This window comes from Temnothorax nylanderi, unplaced genomic scaffold (assembly GCF_030848795.1).
Source record: "Temnothorax nylanderi isolate EJ_2023f unplaced genomic scaffold, tnyl_v1.0 TNYL_tig0056_pilon, whole genome shotgun sequence".
NCBI classification, from domain to species: Eukaryota; Metazoa; Arthropoda; class Insecta; order Hymenoptera; family Formicidae; genus Temnothorax; species Temnothorax nylanderi.
The window spans coordinates 684,222-710,586 of record NW_027249118.1 but is presented as its reverse complement, the minus strand read 5'-3'; the positions used below and the strand labels follow the sequence as shown (position 1 = coordinate 710,586).

Below are 26,365 nucleotides of genomic sequence, written 5' to 3'. Positions count from 1 at the left end.
TATAATTTTGTTGATTTTCTGTAGAAAACAACTTGTTGTAAATTAAAATGTAGATTGCATGAATATGCATAAGTCCGTTAATGTTTCATACACTTTAGCACCTCTGTACCTTTATATGCAGACGCAGACGCAGGTCACGCAGGTGCCGATGGTATAACCTCTGGAGCACAATCTTATCCCACCAAGTAGTCAAATTAGACTACGGGATCTGGCCTAGTGGCCTCCAACGATAGTTAATAATCGCCGACGATGCAATGTGCATCGGAAAGTGCAATCGATTATACTGAATATCTCGCAAAACAGAATTTAAAATACTATGTACCTCATACACACTTAAAGATCAAAATAATAGTAATATCAGTACATAATATTAATTATATTATAATATAATTAATATGCGTGTGTTAATGTGAAAAAAATAGAAGAGATAATTAATATAAATGTTATATGGACGACACTTACACAACTGACCTGTCATAAAATTCTACTACTGCGTATTTCCTTTCTGAACGAAACACGCAATGCCTCGGAATCGCGCAAAGAAGGAAAAAATATGCGCATCCCCGCGCTCCCAAGAAGCTCTTTTCCACGAAGATAGTCCTCCCGGCAAGTTGCCTCAGCGAGCAATCTCACGAAATTGCACCGCGCGATTTCACGTCGTTCCGTCGACATTACCGTTCGCATTCCCAGCGTTCCCTTTTTCCGAGTCCTTCGACTTTCATTTGACTGACGGAAGGGGATGAGTTGAGAGGGTGAAAAAGTACATAAGGGAAAGAGTAGTGGACAAAAAGATCTATAGCTAGAAGAAGAAGAAGAAGAAGAGGGAGAGAGAGAGAGAAATAGAATGAAAATAGATTTGCCCATTCACAGTCAATATTGTCAAAAAGAATAGATGTATCATCATCACGATCAATATTACTGTCTTCAAAGATAATAAAAACAGTCAATTAATTATAATAATCTTCAAAAGTGTAAGTCCAAATGTATAGTACGCACGACTCGATGAGTTATTATAATTTCTCTTTTGAAATTGCAATGTGCATATCATGAAATGCGCACTACTTTCATCTTTCCAATAATATTCTCGAACAGGTACTTATCATATTTATGTGCTCTCTATTTTCTATTTTTTGTCATCACGCAAAATGTAGGCCTAGTGGAGATGAAACTTGAAAACTTAAGCTTTTACGTAAGGTATAGCGAAACGTCTATCACTAAGCTGACAATGAGTATATAATTTGGTGGCGTTTATTCATATGATCAGTGTACTCCAGTCAACCATAACTCGCATAGTCAGATTTAAAAATAGTTTGTCGTAGAAAATTCTACGATCTGTATAGCCAGTTTCTAGTTTATTGTTTCCCTCCCAGATGTATTTTTATAAAAATTTTCTTAAGAAAGCAGAGTTAATTGTGATAACAAATGATAAAGTGTCATGTGTATTATATACATCAAAATTTACTATATTACGACATAAAACAATATACGTGATAAAAACAATATAAATTTTAGTTTAACATAATAAATATGATATAGATCGCAAATTATATAGATTCAAGCAAGAAATATATAAACACTTACCCGTGCTTTCGGCGTCTGTTTTAATCCAATGGCTGGTTGGCTGCGATTACTCTGCAAGAAAAGATGAAAGCTCTTAGTAACGGTATAATGATCGACATTAAATTCAATAAACCATATCGTTTATGCCGTCATATCGACAGATACTTTTAGTCCGGAAAGTAAAGAAACGAACCGCGATAAATTATTGTCATAAAATGTGCCATCAAAATACAAACTCGCAGCTATTTCCGGGTCGCAAATAAATCCGCTTCGGATACGCCAAAGTGACCTTTTGCACAGTATCCGCGGCTGATACGACACTACAAACGATAAAACGATAAATTCATGGCGAAACGTCGCGTCGCGTCGCGTCGCGTCGCGTCGCGTCGCGTCGGCCCGGACGGTATCATCGTGGATGCCATGCCCGTCATTGCTGAAAATTCGTAAATCTTAATTGGTTTGCTGAAACGTAGTCGTTTCTTTCGTATCCCGATCACGTTATGAACAATGACTATAAAACGGACCAGACGAAATAATTTCACGTTAAGAACTTATCCCAGTAAAATGACAGAACGGCCAAAACAGAGTCACGTATCTCGCAGCGATTTAATTAAGTTATCGCACTCGCCATATATTCCGATGTTGATTAAACTGTTTTCGGAGTCGATGTGCATTTTTATTCGTGTTGATTGGCGCTGTATTTGCAACGTACTATTTCATCTTTTTCACAGATGTTCACTAAAACAGCACAAAGCACTCATTCCTCGATTTTTGTGAAATCCTCTCGTGGTTATTTTTGCACGCGATTTTAGTTTAGAACAAAAAATAAAGGTATATAATATTTTTTTAAATGTTAATATGGCTCATATGGGTTTATTTAATCTTGTTTATTATCCGCGCGGGGTGTATGCGTGTATTCTTTGTTAAGAAAATATACTCTAATTATAAAAAGAAGTTAGTGCGGAAACTTACAGGTCCAAGACATTATTCAAGAATTTGATTATTACTAATTCTTTAACTTTTTTTGCACTCTCCAAGAAATCCTAAACATAATCTGTACTAGATACGTTGATTACATCAAGTTTGCATTTAAATGTCTTCAGATTGCAATTTTCTACAGCGTTCGAAGCAGAAACGAGGACATTTCATCCCGTCAATTTCGACGCTTCGATGCCACGCTGATGATAATTAGCGTGCATTTAGCGGCATTTCGCTTGTCCAAAATCAGCTAACAGATATACTGAGAAACAAACGAGCTTTGTACGAGACGTGATAATTAAGCGGTTTATCTCGATTAATTCCGGATAATTACGCTTGGCAATTAGTTCAATTGCTGCGACTATCCAATGCTGCGATGCAGCATGAGTGGCGGGGCCTTACTCTTTGGTCCCGCAATTGCAATCGGCGAAACCGCGACAACTGCGTCGCCCTTATAGCTACGACGCTCACGAATTTTGCTGGTCGCTGCGCTCTGCACTGAATCTCGAAAATTGCCTCGTAAACTGAGGACGCCGACGGAACCGGACTTGAGTACTTCCCCCGGTTACATTTCCACTTGGAACCGCTGCCCAATTTAAACCGTCATTTACATTTTATCACGTAATAAGCGACCGACGAGCGCAAATTGAAATATTCGCCAGGCTTCGTCTCACGTTAGACACAAAAAAAATTTGAATCTTTCTAGTCGATGCTCGTGTTGTAGCTATTCCATCGTAAAAATTACACAATCAAGCTTACGCGTCTTAAATTTTCTGAGATGGAAAATATGTGAACGGCAAAATTTCCGAGAGAAAATAATTAAGCTTGGCGAGTTGCGATGTAAAGCTAAGCATCGACGATGGTTGGTGAATTTGGCAGTGTCGTTAGTCACTATTACTGTATTCGTAATTACTCCAAGTTTTCTATTACGCTTACTTCACGCTACGCCACGGATATAAGATATTCTAAAATAACGCGACCTACTTCGAGTAATTGTGAATTATCCAGTTTTCTTAACCTACCCGTTTTTTTTTCAACTTCTTCTCGTTCTCCAATGTTTCCCGTCATTTTGCTTTCACCCTTTCTTTAATTTTCCCACTACTTGACTGTCGAGATGCGACTCACATCGAAAGCACCATAAAGTCGAATAAACAAAGGAAAAGATAAAGCCGCGAAGAAATGAAAAGGGGACAAACAATAAGACGGGAACTTGGATGAAAAATCGCAGCCGCCTAAAGGAAGCGCGTCGGTGCAGCCAAACACCATCTTGCATCGAGTTCCGTTGACCGAACTTTTTCTTCTCGCCAGTCTCCGCCTCGTGCGAGAAGTTTCGACGGGCGTTTACCGGCGAATTTATCGGCATCGCGGTCTATTAACTCGTAATGGCATTAAGTCGATCTGCCGATACCTGATATGCCGTATAATTATTTTCTGTTCGAACGCGTCCCAGATTATGTGACAGTTTCGGAATGCTTTTTTCACCGACGCATTTAACAGTGAACTGAATCTGAGCATATATTAACCACATTTCATAGAATAAAAATACACAGATTAGATGCATTTAATAAGCTTGCAGAGCAAGTAAATTATACCATTAAATTGAACAAATAATGATAATGTTTAAAGAGTAAAGAGCATATAATCATAAAATATTAGTGGAAAAGAGAAAAGTATGTATACAAAGTTGTCCAAAAAACATCTAAAATACATCTTTAGTGTATATTTTAATATATATTTAAAAATTGTGCATCTCTCCACTATATTATTTTGGCACTGATTATTCCTGGTACAGTATTAATTGATAGAACTGTGGCATTAATTCAATTCTGTTATAAATATGATTAATGTCTTTATATATACCGTTCTATCATCAGCGATAGATTCATCTAACAAAATCCTAAGGTCATATATTTCTTCGATATTAGCTCCAGGTGAAATCCGTTGCCGATTGGTTGATAGACAAGAATTGGTTAGGCTATATCGTTACTAGGATTAATTTAGTCTTGAGCCAGCGCCAGGAGCGTTCGAATTGAAAACAAATCAATCAGAATGAAATGTGGCACGAGAGCTATGGGTATCAGAACGCTCGGGAAAATCCATTGGCGGGTCACGTACAAAGGAAACGGAAATTCCATTTCGCGGAGGAAGCCTCTGACGTCTCCGATGTGCCATTCGGATAATTATTCAGTTACAGCGTGCGCTTTAGGCGGTTGCAGAAAACGGATGATATTTGATTCTGGACAAGAGAGACATGTTCACACGCACTCGTATGTTGTTTAATATCAATTCGTCTAGTTCTTTAGCTTAACACGATTCGCTCTGTCTATCTCACATTTTGCACATTTTGTCCTCTTTAGTAAAATATTTTAATTATTTTAACTTTTATAAAAAACATAACTTAATATAAAACGATAATACGATTTAATTTCGTATTTTAATTGTACATATATTACATATATGTATAATCAAAATTCTGCAGCGAAATAAAAAATCATAAACATTGGCAAGCAGTAATTTTCTAGTAATTAGATCTTTCATTGTGAAAACTAAATAGAAATCCATCTAATAAAATTGAAAAATTCGCTGAACGTGCGCATTGTATAACGGCAAGAAAGCAATCAATTCTCAATTAATATTATATGTATATCCCTAATATGTACATATATCTCCACGACCCGAACTGCACTTCGGTCACTAAACCGATATAATGAAACTATGTAATTCCATCCATTTATCTCACTATATATGTATTAAGACTATTTTATTTCTCTATTCTCATACCTTTGACTCGTACGATTAAATCAATTAATAAAATGGTACAAAAGTTGATACATCAAAATACATTCGCGATCGAGGTAAAAAATTCAGTGGTTATTTAACTATTTTCAGCACAGCTCTACTTTCCTTCGGTCACTATGATATTATCGATAAATTTTTAATGACACGTAGCATAAATCCGTAGCAAAGTACCGGAGAACATTTGCCTGTAAATTTCAGTTCCGAGTGCAAGAGTTTGCAGACATTAATGGAACAATATTCGTCTGTTCTTGCATGTGTTATAGTATAATAGAATAGAAATCCTTTCTACTTTGTGACATTTTGAAAGTCGTCATATATTGTATATGTTGATATATGTTGATATATCATTTCCCAAATAAACTATACTTAACATTAAAAAACGACGTATCAGCATGGCATGACAAATTGTTGATTTGTTCTTATTTATAGCACTTTTAATAAATTTTTTAAACAATAATGTTTCTGATATTTCGTGCATTACGTGTTAAAATAAATAAGTTTATTCGTATAAAAATATCCATAATAACGACAAAATGGATTTGTAAAAAACATTAGACATTTTTGTTAATTCATTAATAAATACTGTTTAATTTAATCTAACCGTATTTTTTCATTAAAAACGAAAAAGCTTCCGGCAATACAATTTACAGATTCGCTTCATCCATCGCAAATGTTTTCAAAACTGTTACACAGAAAGTTTTATTTATCTCGATATACGTTACAAGAATAAATCATACATTATTCTCACCTCTCGCAAAAGTAGAAAAGACTCACGAGAATCAAAAACTTTGAAAGGAAATTGAGAAAATAATGAGGATGATTATTATTGTGCATAAAAGACAATAGACACACGGTTAATTATCCTCGCGCGAATCGGCTTGGCCTTGGTTTTGATCAAATTTTAATCCTGACTAATCCATTACGTGCTTCGATGCTCGCGATTGCACATGCCAAGCTGCTGTTTCGGACTGCGGTTCCGCAATTGTAATTAGCGTTTTCGTTATACCATTCGTTTCTGGCGATATCGTCGATTTCCCATGAGCGTACGCAGAAAACAAATTTGCCGATGAACGCGAATGATCGTAACTATTGTTGATTGCAATAATTAATACGTGACTAACAAAAAACATGATATTTTATCGCGATGTGATGATTGTAAAATGTAAAACATCCGCGATTTGTTGAATATAATAATATTATATGTCAATCTGCATGTATATTTTCAAATATGTACGAATGGATTAATTCACGGTCGCGTATTTTATTTTCTGTTTAACATAATATCCGGAAACTTAAACATTTTGATCATATCAATAATGATAATTTATAATAACAATACTAACAGTAATAATATTAACAATAATATTACATTCAGCGATTTTCTGACGATACAACTCTGAAATTTACTACATTTCTGCATTATTTGGATTTTCAATTTGTAGCAAACAGATACATATACTATCGCTTTATAACTTTTGGGTTATTGTTTTAATTGGGTAATTAAATTGCATTTCATCAACTGTAATAATATTGATGTAAACAAAAATCAACTCATTTGTTTTGAATATTTTCGACTGATAATACTATTCAGTTTTCATTGCGCGAGAGTATACAATTGCAGTTGCGTTGTAATTATCTTAATTTATTACAAAATATATAGTAATAACACTTCATGATGTTATTACTTTCTCTTTTACCACCTCGTATAGTAGGTACGCCAAGCTTTATCCTTGTATACGTCGCATTAAATCTGCTTAACTCTCATCCGTAATACCTTTACTTAACGAGCATTTTCTACATGTTAACGTAGACTGGTTCATGCATTCTGGCAAAAAGGATAATGAATTAAAAACCAGGATATTTCCGTAATATTTGATCCTACTAGAGATTTCACAGTTTTGAAATTATAATAGTCTTTCGGTTTCAAAAATAGTCTTTCATAAAGGTCATTGAAATTATGTTACGAAGAAAAGAGTTTCAGTATAGCGAGCACTATTAGCGAGAAATACTTTTTTATGAAATTGCCATCGGGGTTACGATTGCGTGCGCGCGCGCGCCTGTTCCTAAAACACACATTTTGAAATAAACCTCGATAACGAGACAGAGCTGGTAATGCTCGAAAAAATAAAGTCGAGTATATCGGATTGCATATCAATTATGATATGAGGGTTCGAATTATTTGGTTAGCCGTTCGTAAAATTGCGCAGGGAAGAAATCCAAACTATAATCCGCGTACATGGAAACGTTCGATTTTGTAACCTGAGATTTTGTAATCGCAATAAAATAAACAGTCAATTAAAATGTTTTGTTACGGATATATAGATTAAAAGCATGTCTTTCTCTCTCTCGCTCTCGCTCTCTCTCGCAAAAATGATTCTTATATAAATATCCGATGGCACATAAACCGGGATCGTTTGTCTCAATTTATAAGCACTGTGCTAAGTGGCGATGAAAAGTTACGCTTGGAATTTCGCGGAAACTCCGCTAGTAAGTAACTGCGGAATTGTAAAAGCTCGCGCAACCGATTGGTATATAGAGATCGCGCGCCAGTGAAACAAAAGCACAACAAGACCGGTCCGCGCAAAAAAACAAAAAATTTGACGCTGGAGTTTTACAGAAAGAAGTTTACGGGTATTATACACACTGGCGAAAATGACGAAAACGCGTATCGAAATTTCAGCTCGTTTCGAGTGACATGCATCGCAAGTTCAAAATGTCAAGAAACTCTATAGCCGCGCATGTTGGAAGGATAAATTCCGGTTATTGAGTGATCGTTACACCGAGATTTTTGTACGAATTTCAGAAATTTCAACAATCCATCGAGAACGTTGATCCCATTTGATTCCACGCCGAGTAATTTTTCGCTTGCCGCAACACTATGCTCTCTCTCTACAAAAAACAGCATTTTCAAGACAAAAAGGTATTTTAGAATACGGTTGCAGAGCTGTAATTGTTATACGTAGCTGACACACTTTAAAGTCATGTAATTTAACAATTCGCTGCCCCTGCCCCCGATTTTTTTAATCACGAGCCGAGAAAAACAGAGGATACATGTTAGCCAGTTCGTAGGTGCTCATAAAGTCCCGAATAATACTATCGTAAAGGGCAGTACGGGTTATAAAGGGGATATCGAAGCGTTTCGTTTTTAAGTACAGGAAAGTCAAAGAGTTCATTGTTGGTTTTCGGTTGATTTTTCGTCCTTTTATCTTCTGCGCTCCAAACACTATTTTTATTCCTACAACATCGCTTCAGCATTGTACACGACACGTGAGATTACTACTTCATATTTAATTCATGATAAACCGTTGTTCATAACACTTCTCCATTTAATTTGATCCTTAATTTAAAAAGTACAAGTTTAGGGCGTGGCAGAACAATTCTGTCCGTTTCAATTTTGGTACGATTAAAGTCCGTTAAATCATCACGTTTCTAACATGAAATATTTTTTTTTTGTTACCAAAAACCTTCATGTCTCTTTATTGAATCTCCCCGCATACGAAATAATTTATACCTACATAAATTTCATCGAATTTTGTTTTTAAGAAGTAATTATTCTTTCATAATTTTTTTTTAATTACATTAGTTTAGGCAATTTCAATATGTAAAGAAAAATAAGTGTGAAAGTTTCTGTAATAAATTTTTTGATAATTGAATGTTTCAAGCATGCAATTTTATGTGATTTCGTAAAATACATTGAAATACAAACATGGTATGTGTTATTCGACGAATGATAAAACCAGATTTGTCATGTCAACGAATGAAACGAGTCTGTGTAAATAAATTCGTGGAAGAAACGGTTTTTGAAAAACCCACCTCTCGATAACGATGTTTTCATAGAATCGAGCTTGGTCGAGAGATGAATGTATCAAACCGTATAGAATTTCCATTCGTTGGTTGAAAGCAGGGAGCACTGACATCCTACACGTACATGGAGGGAGAGTACGGTGAGGTGGAATGTTAGACAGAAATGAAGGTATGGAAAGAATTCGATAGAAAGAGAATACCTCAATACACGCATACTTGATATTACCTGAGAAAAATGGCTATCCGTTTGCGAACATGGTAGAACTTTAGAATCATAATACTTGTTTGCATTAAAATAAGCAGTTAGATAACACAGAAATTAACAAAAATTTATTATTGCGTATTATTTACTAATTGTAAGTTGTAAATTTCCTGCAATTCACTTGTTAAACTAAAAGATAACTTAGACACTAGAATAAAATAACAAAAATAACATAAAAATTTTGTTTTATTTTAAATTCGTTTAAAATATATATCTGAATTTTATAATCGCGACAATGTCTCTGACCTTTGCCACAGCCCCTTATCGATTTTATTTACAATTCGTATTTTTTATTTAATCGTTATTCGTATTTAATCCATAAAGTTATATCTTTATTCATTTTTATTTTATATTAACTTTGTTTAATTTCCTTTTTATTCTTTTTTATATTATATTGTTTAATTTATAGTTTATAGTTTAAATTGTCATATTCTTTGTTTAAATTATTGTGCTGAGGACTTAATACAGTCGAAAGGTTCATAATGTTTGTCTATTATTGTGGACAATAAACTACAGAATAACTTAATGGTAACATCTTGTATTGCTCGTATTTTGGTGATTGGTATTAATATATTTATTTAAAAAAAATTCTGTTCTTATTAAAAATAATATCATTCAAAAAATAAAATTGTCCGTTTCTCAAGACTCTACAAATTATTTCTGTAAGATTCCAGTAAATAATTATCACTCACTAAAGAAAACAAATAATAAGGTATAACAACGATTCGATTTCGGTGAAACGCATACTCCGTTTCCGTCAACCTTCGCCTTCGGTTGGCAGCAGTCGAGAGTAAAAAAAGACAATCAAATCACATCCTAAAATGAGATCTTTATGGGTGCATTATAACGTCTATTATTACTATACGTACATACTTGTATCATTATTCAAATGATATATATATAATGTATTGAGTTTAGTTTCCGGGTTGAAAGCGCATGAATTTTTTATTTGATTCCGACGTTTCATGAACATTTCAGTTCACTTCATCAGGGAGAAGCAATCTGATACTGAATTGCTCCTCGACAGGTGTACCTTTATATCTAGTAATCGACCGAGAGGCAGTGGTTGGTAGGAGAGGGGAGGGGACGAAAGTCTAATTGCGTTTTGATGTTCTTTTATGCTTGCCAGTATAATGCAATCAGTAATATAATAGCAGACAAATAAATTACAATCAAATTTTATAAAATATAATTATTCTAACTAATTTTATTTATGTGTTTATAATATAAAGATAATTTGTTCTCTAGGGATATTTCTTTCTAATTAATTATTTAAAAAAGTACTATTTTATAGCAATGATCAATAAAAACCTCATTCATAACTATTTAATTGCGAGTAGGTACTATCTTTAGACAAATGTATTATCATGCATGTATTACCATGTATTTGATAATTATTCGGATATTAATTATCGATATATTGTACGACACATGTATGATTTATTTATGTTATTTTTAAACAACTTTTTTCCATTCTTTAAAAAAATAGGATATACCTTCATCTTTTTTATCGATAAACAATAACATTAAAAGTTTATAAAAAGAATTTGTATGTACGTCGCGTGAATAAAATGAGAAAATCTGCCATTCTCACTATTCGAAACATATTTGCGATTGACCGAGTAACATTCTACTGTCAGACGATGTTGATGCGTTGAGTTTTATAATTGTGACAGAAATGTCGAGAATACAAACCAGATACGGAAAATGGAACGAAAGGTATATAGGACTCGTAACGAAGTTTTCAAAGACAACATCAGGTCTGATATCTCTAACAAGTTTATTCTACTCGGCTGCCGTGACAAAAACTGCAAGTGGAGATCTCTATCCTCCACCATCCGTTGCCATCACCGCAATCTCCTCGGCCACAAACCAAGCTTGTATTCTCCAACATTCTGGATAATATAAAGGGAGCTTTTACTTTACAATTCGCTCAAAGACTTTGAGTCCAACTATATAGTGCAAAAGCATTAGAGACGTTAAAGCGGATCGCTATTTACACTTTGATTAGAATTTGCGATTTCAATTAGCAACGTTCCGATCATGTTTTATGCCTAATGTGTTAATATAAAATAATCAATATATAAACCCGTAATTATTTTCTCATTTAAGTTTAAGAAAATCATACTTACACGTTTCGCATTACATTAAAAAAAAAAAATGTTCGATAATCGACGAGAACAGTTAACACACAAATATAAAAATATTTTTATTTCTCAAATGTTACCTCGGCTTCTGGTGACTGCACTATCAAGGACGCCCGTGGTGGTTTTTCCGGTGGTATTTTCTTCAGTGTACCAGTGAACGAACTGGCAGGTAGACTGGCACTCGTCGCTGCAGCACTCTCGTGACTCTCGATCTGGCACTGAAGTCGGTGAAACTGGGAGAACGAAGTACGCGACACATCAGCACGATCGAATTGCGGAAGGCATGGTAACGGCATTTGCGACATGTTCGGTATCTGAATGGAATTCGGATCGGAAATGTCGTGTTGCACGCGAGACGTCAGTTTCTCGCACACGGACGATTGGCAAGTTTGAAGGGTGGCGTTCTGCGGGTACGTAGTCAGAAGCGTTTGATGAAGACCGTGTACTAGTTGATGAGCCGAGCAAGATTTATCTGATGACTGTTCTTGATGATTCGAAAGAGAGCTCCCTTGACCCTGATGAGTATCGCTTGTTAACGGAAGTTGCGCAAAATCGCCGGATGTCTTATGAGTCTTATCATTCAACTGACCTTGATTCTGCAAACTGTGTAAACGAGCTTGCAGGTCATTCTGTTGATGCTGAAATTGCGCCACTTTATCCAGAATCTGGTTCTGATTTTGAAGACATTGCAACTTGGCTTGGAGGTCGCTCTGCTGACGCTCGAACTGGCTTAGCTTTTCGGAGATTAAATCAAGACTCTGTTGATTCTGTAACTGCTGTTGTTGAGCGTGAATAGAGTCTGTTTTCTCACTCTGATTTTCCAATGTATTCTGTAAGTTCTCCGTTTGGCTCTTACTATGAGTGAGCAAGTTAGATGAGGTATTATTGTGAGTTTTACGGTGACTATGGATTATGTGATCGATTTGATCAATTGGTTTGTTAGCAGTCGTCTCGCCAAAATCAGTTACCACAGTCAACACAGTCTTCGTGTCCAATTTTGCCTCGCTGAGAGCTGGATACTGATGACAAAGATTTGGACTGGCTCTCTGCGATGAAGCGGTACTGACTACCGAGCCAAGATTCACTACGGAACCTGTAATGGGTTGCTCATCAAAATCCTTCCTCGAGAGTTCCATATGTTTTGTCAGATCGGCGCTAACGTGTCTCAAGTGTCGGCGTTGCTCCATTATAGTGCTCTGACTAATATTTGGAAGTGGTTGAAAGGCCGATTGAGACATTCTGGATTCTTTCCGATCGTCCGGCGGATGAATCGATCTGATATCTCTCCTTTCCTCTGACGGGTTACGAGAACGAGGGCTTGTCGTAAATATCGGACCTTGAATCATGCTTCTTTCGTGTTCTTGCCGTTGACGTTGCTCTGCCCAGATCGCTAGCTCCTGTCTAGTCTTCTCAAAGTTTTGGCTAACGAAAGAAGGACTTTTCTGTCCGGCGCGATCAACAGACGTTTCGCGAATCGGCATAAACGGCATAGGCGATCTCCTTACATCTTCCATTCTCTTTCCTTCCAAATTCATAGGTGATCTTCGATGCTCTTCGAAATAATCCGAGCGTCTATTCTCAGGAGGGATGACATTCCTTTGATTCGGACTCACATTACCCCATTCGGGCTTTCTATCGGTCCCTATGCTCTTTCTATTTTCTTGTCTCGTATCGAACGCCATTGGCGATACACGCAGACTCGCATCCAGTCTTCTTTGCTCAGCAGGGAACATTTGATTAGTCTCGATTCTCTTCGCGTCTACCACAGTGGTAGTTTTCCTTCCCGACATAATCTCTTGATTGCCGTCACCAGGAAACGTAAAAGTTATTGTATCATTACGTCTTTGAAAGCTGGTAGTCACATCGACAGATACGGATTTCCTGTGCTCCGATCTGGACACGTACAAACCGCATTCAGTGGCAATTGTGTCGACCAATTTCTCTCTGCCTGACTGATCACCATTAGTGTCCACGTATAAACCGTCCTGTCTCGTTCTAGGATTTTGATTAATCGTGGTTAAATATCTTCTATCTGGACCGTCCGGGCCAATTGGCGCGCCCGTCATAATAATGGCGCCATCGCTACGATGAATCGAATCTTGTTGAACAGTCGGGTTTGACTCATATTTTGCCTTTTGCAATGCCGGCACATCGACGCTGGCAGATTTTCTGTGTCCAGGGTCATGGGTGGTGATTTTGGAATTACCACGAGGCGGCACCATCGGTTTCGGTCCTCGGCAAGGCCGCTCCGTCGTTTGGATAGCGATTCCGTGGGTTACGTTCTGAGCTATCGGTTGAATGATCGGTTGCGTCTGATACTGGCTGATTTCTTGTGAAAACCTCTGCGGATTCGGCGACTGTTGACCGGAGTATTGCTGAGCTGGGTAGATACCGGCGTGCGGATTGTACGGTACGGCGTTCATGACCGTTTGCGGATATTGACTGTAAGGATATTGTGGCTGAGTACCGAATTGAGCGTAACCACTTGGTGGCTGTGGCACGACTACACCCGAGTAATAAGGTGGTTGCGGACTAGCGGATTGCGAAGGTATCTGTGAGCCATGTTGAACCGTTACGTATTGACCCTGCCCTGTGAACATCGGATTAGTCGTACCGCTTTGACCATAGAGATTCGGGTCGCGATAAGTGACATCTCTCGTCACATAACCAGCTCTATCGGAATATTGCGTTTGCGGGTAAATCTGTGACCTGACTTCAAATTGTCCTCGTATCTGTGAATATTGATTTTGATCATAATCTGGTGCAAATTGTGGTTGCACTTGTACCGGCACTGTCTGAGTGCTGGTCTGAGACACGTGCTGAGCTCTGTCCGCGTTGCCTTTGTCTTGACCGTATTGTGGGGGTGGTAGTTGACCCGTTGAAGGATGTTTATCTTCTGGTAATCCTACGGATTGCCTCCTTCCCGATGGATACTGCGCTATTGGATGAGCAAGTTGCTGTTGTTGTTGTTGCTGTGAAAGCGATTGCGGCTGCTGATCCTGAACTTGCCCAGTAACTGAGATATGCTGTGTCCTTTCTTGGGTAAATCTTTCGTAATCCATCGTTCGATTCTCGAAACCGTTGGTTAAGTCCTGCTTTGTGGGATCAGCGAGTGATTCAGCACGACCGTTTTGGCAAGTTGTCTGTTGACTATCCGTTGTTTGTCCAGCCTGGTTCTGTCCTTGAGGATCGCTCAGTCCACCTGACCCGGACTGCGACATGTTGGTGGCCCCCACCGACGGTCGTCCGCCGATGTAGCCGAGGATTCGCCCTAATCCACACACTGTGGCGACTTAGTGAGCGACGTTGTCGAAAAGATCTAAACGCTAACTTGAACGCTGCCACGGCAGTTCTTATGCCTTTTTACTTGTGCTAATTCAATTCGAGGCATATAAACGTTAATCTTGCTACCAATGTTTCCAATTTTCTGAGAAATCTTTGTTTCTTTGGGCAAACTTTGAACTTTTTTTTTTATTTTTTGAAATATTATTCGCTTATCGCTTAGAACGGGAGGGAGGTAGTTACCAATTCTTTAAGAATTAAATATTCTAGTGTATATTACCTCAAAAATAACAATTATGAGATAATTGATAGTACTCATTCATATAATGTTATTTAATAAAGAGCATAATAGAAAATAAGAGACTAATAGATTATATCTCTTAAATAAGAGATTAATAAGAAACAGTCATCAAATCTACTAATATTCCTTCTACTAATATTCCTTGACGCAGTTGTTGATTCACTCGCTTTGCTTTTCTACGACAAAACGAGATTGCAGTGGTAAAGCGTTTCTCTTTCTTGTTTCTCCACGCACTCTTCCGTAAACACTTTGGTGTTTCGAACAATGTCGTTACATACGGAAGGGAGTTATCCTCTTTTCTTCAATCTCACTTTGTTCTTTATAAGAGTATTTTTCAGGATGGCAGTGTAAAACAGTTTGCTCTTCCCATAGTCTTCATCCTCTTCTCGGCTCAAGACATCGTATACATACGCTTCTGTCCATATTTCTGCAATATATTTCTAATGCGTTTATAAATGTAAACTTTTGATTATCTCGATACTGATTGAAAACACTGTGGCTATATGTAAATTTTTCCAAACGTTATATATGCCGATAATCTGACTTTGATCTTTTATCCATACTCCTCTACACATCTTTTGATTGAGTTGTCTTGGTTTTCTCTCAAACTTTCTAGAAGCAAACTTTTTGTTTTCGTTTGTTGATGACCTCGATCACAATTAGCCATTAACTTGGCAAAGAAAAGGAAAATGTCCCGATCCTGTCAACTTCACGAAAGCATCGTTTCATTAATGTGTCCGTTGTCACTAATAACAAAGTTTGCATGTCTCTCCAGTTTCCGCATATTTTTGCGCGAACTTTGCATCCAACCCAACTTATCTGAAAATAAACAATTTCAAAATGCACCGAAGGTCTTTCAATCCATTCACATCGTGGATTTTCGCCCTTGATAATGAACATAATATAGAGATTCGCTTTTTTAATGTATTATGTTGTCAATTTTCACGTAAAAAGGAGAGTAATTTTGTTAAACCCATATTGACATTAAAAACCTATTGATTGAAGATTTTCCAAATCATAATTCAGAATATAAGTTTATTAAAAAATATGTTATTGCTTAATTACATTATTAACCAAAGACCTATAATATTATTTGAGTTTTATTATATTTTACATATTTTATCTAAAAATAGTTGTTAAACTACTAATCGAGGTTTTAACCCAAATCTAAACTTAAAAACTGATTAATAATACCCGGAACATTTAATTGCATCGGTTATTCTATTCTATGATTTATTTTACTCCAAAAAAGCAGAAAATTGTTTCCTCGATTTCCCAAGCGTCTCGTGATCATCGTATTTTCTACGAACAGAGCCATCTTTCACTGCCAGAAAGTTAGTTCTCAGGAAATGGCGGCGATGAAAAGTTCTCATCGGCTTGCAGCTAACCGATAAAATATTAGTAACAGGAAAGTGCTGAAAATTCCTTAACCCTCCCCCCTAGCTTATATTGAATAATTAACAATGTTGTACAATGTTGTACAACTCGTACTTTATATTTAATACTAAGATTACTTTTTATAAGTGAAGTAACGATGGGATAACTTTTTCGCTTATATTTCGCTTATATCTCAGTACTGACGACTTTTAATTCGAGTATTAGAAAAATTTTTGAGCACAGTTTAATTGCCTTTCTCCTCTTCGAAAAATAACGTTAAAAAATATATAAGTATTTGTATATATATGAAAGATATACAAAATTATTTATATATAATAAATTATGTTTTTTCAACTTTGACATCTTTTAATGTATTTATACGGTTTAAATGTACATTTTGATATAATCCTTTAATTGTGTGATCCTCCAAAATAAATACTGCTGAATTTCCAAAAGAAATAAACCATAAAAAGTATAATAAAGATGCTATATTTTTTATTTAAAAAATAACATTTATATATGTACAAATTCTCTTATGTAAACAGCCTAACATAAGTGATTCTCTCTTATGACGGCTAAAATTATTATTTGCTTATAGTGCTTATACAATCGACATTAAGTAATAAAATCTTTTCTTGTTTTGCCCACCTCTGAGTGAATGTATTCAGTATTCTTTTTCTCTCTTTCTCTCTCTTTCATCCCTTCTCTTCCACAATTAAATAATATTTTAAATATAATTACATATTTACTATTTCTTTCATATTACCTACAACTTTCTACTACTTTTTCCTTATACGTATACCAGAAGAGATAAATACAATTATCCTAGATATGTCTAAAGAAAAGCATGGCTTATAAAATGAAAAAATATCTATGTAGTAAGCAGTGTCGTACTTTACAATTTGTTATATGTAAATGTAAAATTATTGTTTTTATCTTTTGCTCTCTTTTCCACATATTTCATATTCTACTTTTTCTTTTGCAAATACATAAAGCACATATTACGTGCACGTACATCAATACATCTTCATATATTTGCCCATATTCATCATGCTACTAGTACATCAAAAATCTAACTGTTTGTGAAATACAATCACTGCATATTTATATCTATATGTTCATGCTCTTTTGAAGTGTACATTGTATTCGTATATCCTCATAGATCTTTAATATTCCTACTATTCTGCATATAGAGGCGTGCGCGTTTGTGCTTACGTGAAAAATCAAGTGTGAACTGATTTACCTTTGTTGGCATGCATATAAAAATTCAAAAATTATTATCTACTTTATATATATATATGTAATAATTATATGTATCTACATATGTATATATAAATTACTTATTAAACCGCGGAATTAAAAAAATTAAATGGTAGACGGTGAATTTGAATGAATCAGTGCGTAGATGTAAACTTCGTAATTTAAATAATTTACGTGAAAATAATGCTCGTCTAGTGTCGGAAGCACTTGCCATATGATGTCGAACTGCCGTGAGAACTCCATTTTCGTTATAGTTATTTGTTAGCGATAGCAATCATAGATCTGTTCTTTGACAATGACTCGAGTTACGGCATCAAATACGCATTGTCAACAAACAATTTACGCAAATTATTTCGCGTTGCGCATAAAATATACATAAGATTTTATGGTTTACATCGACAATGACAACTGATTGCTTTCCGAACTAAAACAATAGCGTACTTTCTCTTGCAATTAATACGTATTATTACACTTCAGTTATTGCATTTAAATTAATTTTACTTGAAATTATACAGAAAGTTATTTTATAAGCTTATTTAATAAATTGTTAATTATATTTTGTATAATCGTAACTGTTAAAATATTATAAGATTATATAAAATTATATAATTTTAATTACTGCTTTTTGACGTAGTTTCTACATTTTCGATTTTCCATTGAATAATGTATTCCTTTTCCTGCGTAATAAAATACAAATTCAATTTACACGTAACTCGGAATTAAACACTGAACAAAGAATATTTATTTTACTCATGAAAAGCCATAAATGTAAATAAAAGCTGGTTTAACCTTATATATAGGTACGCAAAAATGTATAAGTTGAAAACGTTTTACTTTGTTTGTTACGCATCGCTATTTAGTACGTCATATATTTCTCGTTTTAATACTCGTAAATAATTCAAATTATACGTTGCTTTTTTCGTAACTTTGTGCACAAACAAAAGTTCGAATATACACACGCGCGAAAGCTGCAATAGGGATCCTCTATCCCAAAAGAATGGTTTATGTTGTATAGATCACATTTACCGGATTCAAATCAACAGCTAAGATTAATGGACAAATTCTAAAGCTAACTTTATGTCCAAATCGAATAGCCAAATCAGATCGACGATTGATGCACTCGGAGAAAATACAAATAATCGACCGACTCGCAATTACCTGCTGCGAACTATCTAATAAGATTTCTAAATTCGACTTAATGACATATTAGTATATTATATACAATGATTCAGATTTAAAAGCGCAAAGATGTGTTTGATTTAAATAATATAAATAATTAAACATGTATTATTTACATTAAGACAATTAAAAATTAATCTCTATTAATAAATATTAAATATATTGCAAACTAATTTTCTACATTATCTATATTTAATAATATAAATAGGATTATATTTAGTAGGATTATATATAGATTATGGGAACGTATTATTGTGATATATGTGTCGACTAAATTATATTTTCAATATTCTTATCTATTTCTGACTCATTCTCTTTTTAATGTTTAAATAAGCTTTGTAACATTATTAATAAGAGCAATAATTTGTTAAGAAATTGTTTTATGTAACTTAGAAATAAGTTCAATTCTTAAAAAGAATAACAAATAGAAGCAAAATACTGTAAAGAGTCAATAATTGAGAAACTTTGCCGTTCTCTTATATAGATATAGAATATTCTCCACCGTTTCCACCGGAATTTTCTCTCGCATATCGCGAGTATTTTCCCGTCTGCCTGCATCAATTAATTTCAAGTTTTCGTCAGTCTAGGTCTCTGACCTAAATACAAAAGTTCGTATCCCAGTATAAAGCCGACCACGATCCCGGACTTTTCCAGCGGACTTCATTTCGTCCAGGTTAATTGAATCCTCGAAGCGATACGATTGGCAGGCGACCAAATTTCGCCAATTATCGTATCCAGCGGCGGAGAACTGATTTAGTTCAAACTGAAAATCGTTTATGCAGACGCGGTCCGATTACGGCAATGTTAATTTCCGTACGAACTGTGAAAAAAATATCGAAAGTAGCACGATTGATCGATGAGGTGTGGAGGGAGAGTCATCGGGCGTCTATTTGACATTCACGAGCGAGCCAAAACCAGGTCTCTCTGCCTGCTGACTTCTGAATACATCCTCGACCCAGTCGCGAAAAGCATATTAAAAAAGTAAGCGAATAGAGGTAATATCCATGCATCATCTCGCGTGTGCAAGACACGCTTCACTCTTGAAACGAAACGGCGAAGGCGACGGATCGTTGGGTGTTGGGTGATCTAGAGTGGAATAAAAATGTTTCCAAACGACAAACTCTATATATATATATACATAACATAATTGAAATCAGTAATAATAATGCAGTTTCTAGACTTGTGCGAAAATTGACGCTTTGTAGTAAGCTTACTTTCACGAAACATATAATTTTTTTCCTATCTTCATCAGCTTCTCGTTTGCACGTATATTTTTTGTCTGTGTCATTACATCTGAATCAATAAATATTATAAATATTAAGTATTAAATGTGCGTGTGAACAAGTATTGGCGCGCGCGCGCGCGCGCACGTGTGTGTGTGTGTGTGTGTGTGTGTGTGTGTGTGTGTGTGTGTGTGTGTGTGTGTGTGTGTGTGTGTGTGTGTGTGTGTGTGTGTAAATTATAAGAGGACAATTTATGTGAAACAAGAAGCACCTACTTTAAATTTTGTGATGGTAGAAATCGCATGCCACGATCTCCATCGTTCTTGGTATGTATTTTTCTTTTCTTTTAGGTAACCCTAGTTAACCCAAGGTTTTCTAATTTCCATATTTATCAAAGGCGTCAAAAGTTTTCTACACTAACTTGGTTTCAAACTCGGAAACTCGCTCCCTCTGGGCGAACGGAAGCTCCGTCGCTGGAACTGTCTTGTTCCGCTGTCACTACGTGAAAATTAAGGAGGATAGATGGCAGCATTATTTCTCCAACCTACTGTCACCGTTTAATTATAGTCTGACAATAGATTATATGCGATCCTAGATGTGTTAAATCCAGTTATGCTTTTGTGTGTTATTAAATGTGCCTAACCAGATACGACCATATTATGGCAAAACTTGTCAAATTTGTCAAAATAATAAGTTATTATGATATTGTTCGCTATTCGTAGAAACAGCTACATATATAGCCTTATTCGTTCCTAAGAAAGAAAATGTAGAGCAATAACTAAATTTTTGCAAGCAAAACAAAATTCTTTTGTTAAATATAAATGCAGAGAAAACTTTATTTAAAAATTTCAAATTGTTACAAACTATTTTTTGGTATACGTTAATGGAACAGGCCTTTTAAATAAAATATAAAATATTGTACATTTTTAATACTTTGTTAACAATTGCCCATACTATTGTACGGACTGGTGTGAAAATTTCACCAAAAGTACTACTGAGAGGATTCTAAGACTTAGAAAAATTACTGTTCCGATCCTAAGCACTCCCAGAGCTCTGCAATATATGAAGTGCGCTCGCGTGAAGACTGTAAAACTTTTCGTTGCGCAAAGGATACCCTTCTACTGGTGAACATGTAAAGAAGAAAAATAATAAGATGGCGAAAACAGAATTAATATTTCATTAAAAATTGAATTTTATCCTTATATTAGAATGGGTTAATATTTTTTATAATTTTCTAAGAAACGCCTGCGAGATTTATAATAAAGACTATTAAGGTAACAGCTACGAAAATTCGTTTTGTGATGCACGTGTAAAAGTAAAATGTTAATTAGAACTTTGAGTGTAAGTTACGCGGCGAAAACATGGCTCAACAAAGGGAGAGTGAAAAACGTTCCAAAGATGTGCGAATATTTGCTCAAACTGATTTCGTATGTCCATTAAATAAGTGAAACAATAAGCTCGACCTTCTTTTCTTTAGTTACCTCTTTAATGTTTACTTCCTATTTCTTTCTCCTTTTCCCTCGTTCTTCTCTTTCTCTTTCTTTTTCAACAAGAGAAATAACAGGAACAACATTAACAATTCGTTTAATATACATTTTATTTTATAATTCAACACTAAAATTAATTAATTTATTTTAACGAAATTTTTGACATCTATCAAAGTATAATATGGTTTTATTATTCTATAGTGAGTTAATTATTATCAAGGTATCTTGCAATTCAATAATTTTCAAAATTTAATTCACTATACATATATTTTAGTCGACCTGCAGTTATATTGCTATCGTTTTTTTTCCCATGTCGATAGAAAACAAAGTAGCAATGAGAAATCCGACAGAAAGACTTTCGATATTCAAAAATGCCGCTTCGATTTTGATGATGGACATGCTGTCGCTTAATATGGAACAAACGGCGATATTTCATTTCGCGTCATACGAACAGTCGATATTTGTACTTTCCGCAACTTTTAATTAATGTCAGTCGGCGCAGTGGACAAACTGATTCGAGAGTGATCGATCCATTACTGATTACTACAACAACGAATCGCAGGATATCTTGCGCACAAGCGCCTATTGACGTGGCATTGTTACTATTGTATGTAATTATTCAGCGATCGTAGGATAATTTTATTGAATTACTTGTAAAGTAACGATGTCGGGTTATAGAGTTACAAAGAATAATCATGTATGTATACATTCTACACACAGCATCTTCACATTTAGATAGATGCGTTTTAGAAAACGCCTGTTTCCTCTTACACTTGAAACTATTATAATTATACAATAATTATAATAAATTTCAATCGACGAAATAAAAATTATTATCATATTATTATAGTTATTATATCAGGATATGTAGACTGGACTATATCTACAATCCTGATTCGTAGTAACTGCTGCTTTGTGTTGTAATGCAGAAATCAATCATTTATACACGTAATTTATCTTTTTAGTTTAATTTCATTTAATGGTTAAATGTGTATTCTATGCCAATTTCCATACTGTCGCGCAAATAAATGCAATAGAACGTCAGTCTATACGTACGTCGACAAAGTGAAAAAACGATAATACATATATCAGTTACCGATTTCATCAGTGTAAAATTTTCGGATAAAAAAACGAAGTGGAAAAAATATTAAACAAAATTATCGTTGCGTTAATTATTATAAATTACAACATCTAAAGTTAAAACTTAGAAATTAGATTTACAATAAGAATTTCTCTTTCTTCGTTTCTGTCCGACGTCGAAAATGCTGCCGCATGGATAAACTTTTCACGACGGTGAAACTAAATATAATTACGAACAAGAATGGGAACGGTTTCTGAATCGTCGTAACACCGGCTTAAATCCGCCGAGCTGGTATAGAGATACGTGAGCTGTGCCTCAAGTAGACGTATATTCTGCGAGACGACCGCCGAATAAAATATAACCCGCCACCCTTCTCGTCTAGCTGAATTTTCTCCATCACGAACACGTGTGCAGTTGTGCACACGTACACGCGTGCCTGTCTAATCTTTCTGTACATCCTGTTGCGGATTATATTGCATAATTACATCACAAAAAAGAGAACAAACCGATATTATTCGTAGTATTATTTTTATAGAATCGCTATGTATATTTAAATCCTGGTTTACGGTCTAATCTGATAAATATAAACCAGTTTGTGATACAATTCAAGAGTACTAAGATTATTCGCAGCAGAAAGATGGTCTACGCAGGTCGGAAAAACATCGCTTATAGTCAATCCCATTTAAATGTCTTTCGCAAAAACGAACGATATTTAAATAATCATGCAATGCGATTTGATATAATGAGTTGATCGCACATAACACACACATCTAAACAATTTAATATTGATAGATAATTCCAAAGTTTATTGCAGTAATTACGCGGACCAGAGCGGTAATTTACTGCCTCTTATTTTTGTATGCATTGTCAAGAGATGGTAACAATGATAATCTTAATTTTTTTTTCTATTCTATTTCATTCAATTTTCTATTCTTTTCCATGCACAGTTGTTTTCGCTGATAATTATTGTCTTGTTATTATTTAAGCTTTCTTTTTAAACACAAGTAGTGAATAGTGCAATGTTAAATACTACTCTCTTAATTAAAATGTTTATTTTAGAAGAGGGATATATGTAATAATCACATATCAAGAAAAGCAACTGTAGAAATTTAAGGCGTTATATTATTTCATTTTAAAGCCACAATATTCGATTTCGTTTGCATTTATATTTGTTCATTAGTTAGTATTAATACAAGCACCTATTATTTTTCATCAAATTGTGATATATGACTGCATTACATTTCGGGATGAGAACATAATACATTCTCGAATTACACCAAGACACATTATCCTGGACAGGGACAGTCAACGCGATTTCCGCTATATTCCATGCAGGCATAGATATTCCCTTTATTTGCACGCACCGATTTAATCAATGTTTAAATTTAAATGTGATTGTGCCAATATCGTTGGTTCGGAGTACGCGCACGATAGCGCGTAGCCACATAGCAACCCACATAGGAACTAGCAGTATAGCACTTGCCCGCAGAACGGAGTTAATAACATGTCCTGCAGGGAAATTCGCAAAAGCAAACGCGTCACAGAGGTTAATTCCGTAGCTGCGGTATTGACGGAGCAATTTTTGCCCTTTATAGATCACAATGAAAATTTCTTCCCGTTACCGCGGCACATTTTTATTTATATCCACGGCCGCACAACGCTCCGGAATCCCACGGCGAATAAATCGAACGATAAATTGCAGGGCCCCCGGCAAAATTTACGGATCGCCATGCGACGGAATGAAGTCGTCGATTTTCCTTTCAGCCCCGCGTCCGGAATTCCAAACGCGGTCGTGATTAAAAAAGTACAGAGCGACTCGCGGATCATACGATGGCAGTGGCGATGGCAGTGGTGGTAGCAGTGGCAGTGACGACAGAGTCGACAGACGGTACGGATATTGTTGCAAAACTTTAATTTAAGCTATATACACGGCTATCTAGTTGTATGTTTCATCTCACGATCGTTTATATTCGGTTTACTTTCCGGAATTACAAATCTTCGGAGCCGCGGACGCGCTATAACTTATTTTGGGCGACGGATCGGTATCGATCGGCCATCGGTATCGGTCCGCCATTACTTGCGCTCGCTTAACGTTTTCGGTTAGCATACATGAATACCATAATTGCGCTCGATTCCTTCTACACCAGTGGTACATGTTACGAAAGAATAATAAAAACCACTTGGTGTGCGGCACAACAACGACCAGACAGCGCTGCTAGCGACTACTTGCCATAATGAAAGCTGAACTGCTGAATAAAGACGTGGGCGAATTCTTGATTCCCTATATCGGCTATATCTTCGCGTACATTTCAAGTTGAGATATTATACATGGGATGTACGTGGGTTCTCTTTGCCTATACTGGCCTAGAGGTTTTCCACATCTTGAAACATAGTCGTTGAAAGAGAGGGTGAAAAAAAAGAGACAGAATTTTGAAGAAAGAAACGTAGCTCGTTGATATATTGAGCGCACTTCTATGACCTCTTTTGTTCTTTCACAGGAACGCCTTCTCGAAATAGAAACGTTGAAGTTAGACAGAATTGTATCGAATAATACATAAATATCTGCTTAAAAGAAACCAAAAAAAATCGTGCAAATAAAAATATTATTGCTATTGAATTACAAAAAACGATTCACAAATTTAATCAAATTCAATAACATTCAATTCACTTTTGCAATTTGCAAATTGTTTGCAAATAGTTTGAAAAATATTCTTCTTGTCTGATAATATGCTCTTCTATGTAATATATCTCGACACAATATACGGTTGCATATAATGAACATTACTCGGAGGTTGCCCGAAGCTATGATGTATTAAATTCCCCTTAGCGATAGCATAATGGGAAATTATTCTTTTTCCCTTCTACTTATTGCTATTTCAAAAAATGTTATATTTAGCTTAAATATACGTTTATAGCATAGGTTACAGTTATGTAACTCGGTTATAGTATATCTCATAAATAAATTAATCTTTGAATTAATCTTTAAAAAAAATAAAAAAACCTTTATTTACTTATTTTAATTAAACATATATATATATTAATACATAAATATATAAATAAAATCTAATTTTTATAAACAGATGTACTTAAATATAAAACAATTATTGATAAACAAAAACATTGTTGTAAAATATTATTATTTTTACACTATCCATCTATAATCTTTCAAATTCATTGAGAAAGTATAATTTCACACAACAATGATAATAAGAGTGGAAATATTTTTAAAAATATTAGATTTTTTGAAAATCTAAAACACAGTTATAATACACAGATATATAATATAATAAATATGTGTCTTTTAAATTTTTGTGTTTGACAACATACTTTAAAGAGAATTATATTAATTCCAAACAGTTGTGACATGTACCTCGTTAAAACATTTCAACATTCAACGTACCGTTTAATTCATGATTGCGCTGCTTCCAAGCTGTGTTAAACCAACGAGTTTAGCACAACCACATTTGCGTAATTTCTCGGCAAGAAGTGGTCAGCACCATCCGAGATTTTCGTAGTACGTGAGTCACAAGAGCCATTTAACAGAGTTCCAAAAACATGCAAATGAACAATCACTTATCACAGCGCTCCTAGTCATCCCTCAAAAACATTTCGGCAATAAGTTAAT

The 26,365-nt window shown here is 35.2% G+C and overlaps 1 protein-coding gene across 1 annotated transcript in view; it reads right to left on the bottom strand.

Moving 5' to 3' along the window:
- LOC139773039 (uncharacterized) overlaps positions 1-26,365 on the bottom strand; it is a 291,846-nt gene that overhangs the window by 241,274 nt on the left and 24,207 nt on the right. Inside the window, exons 2-3 of the mRNA XM_071707226.1 lie at positions 11,631-15,952; positions 1,582-1,632 (exon numbers count right to left, since the gene is read on the bottom strand). Coding sequence (XP_071563327.1) covers positions 1,582-1,632; positions 11,631-14,771 — 3,192 coding nt within the window. The 5' untranslated portion in view covers positions 14,772-15,952. The remainder of the gene's footprint in view (positions 1-1,581; positions 1,633-11,630; positions 15,953-26,365) is intronic.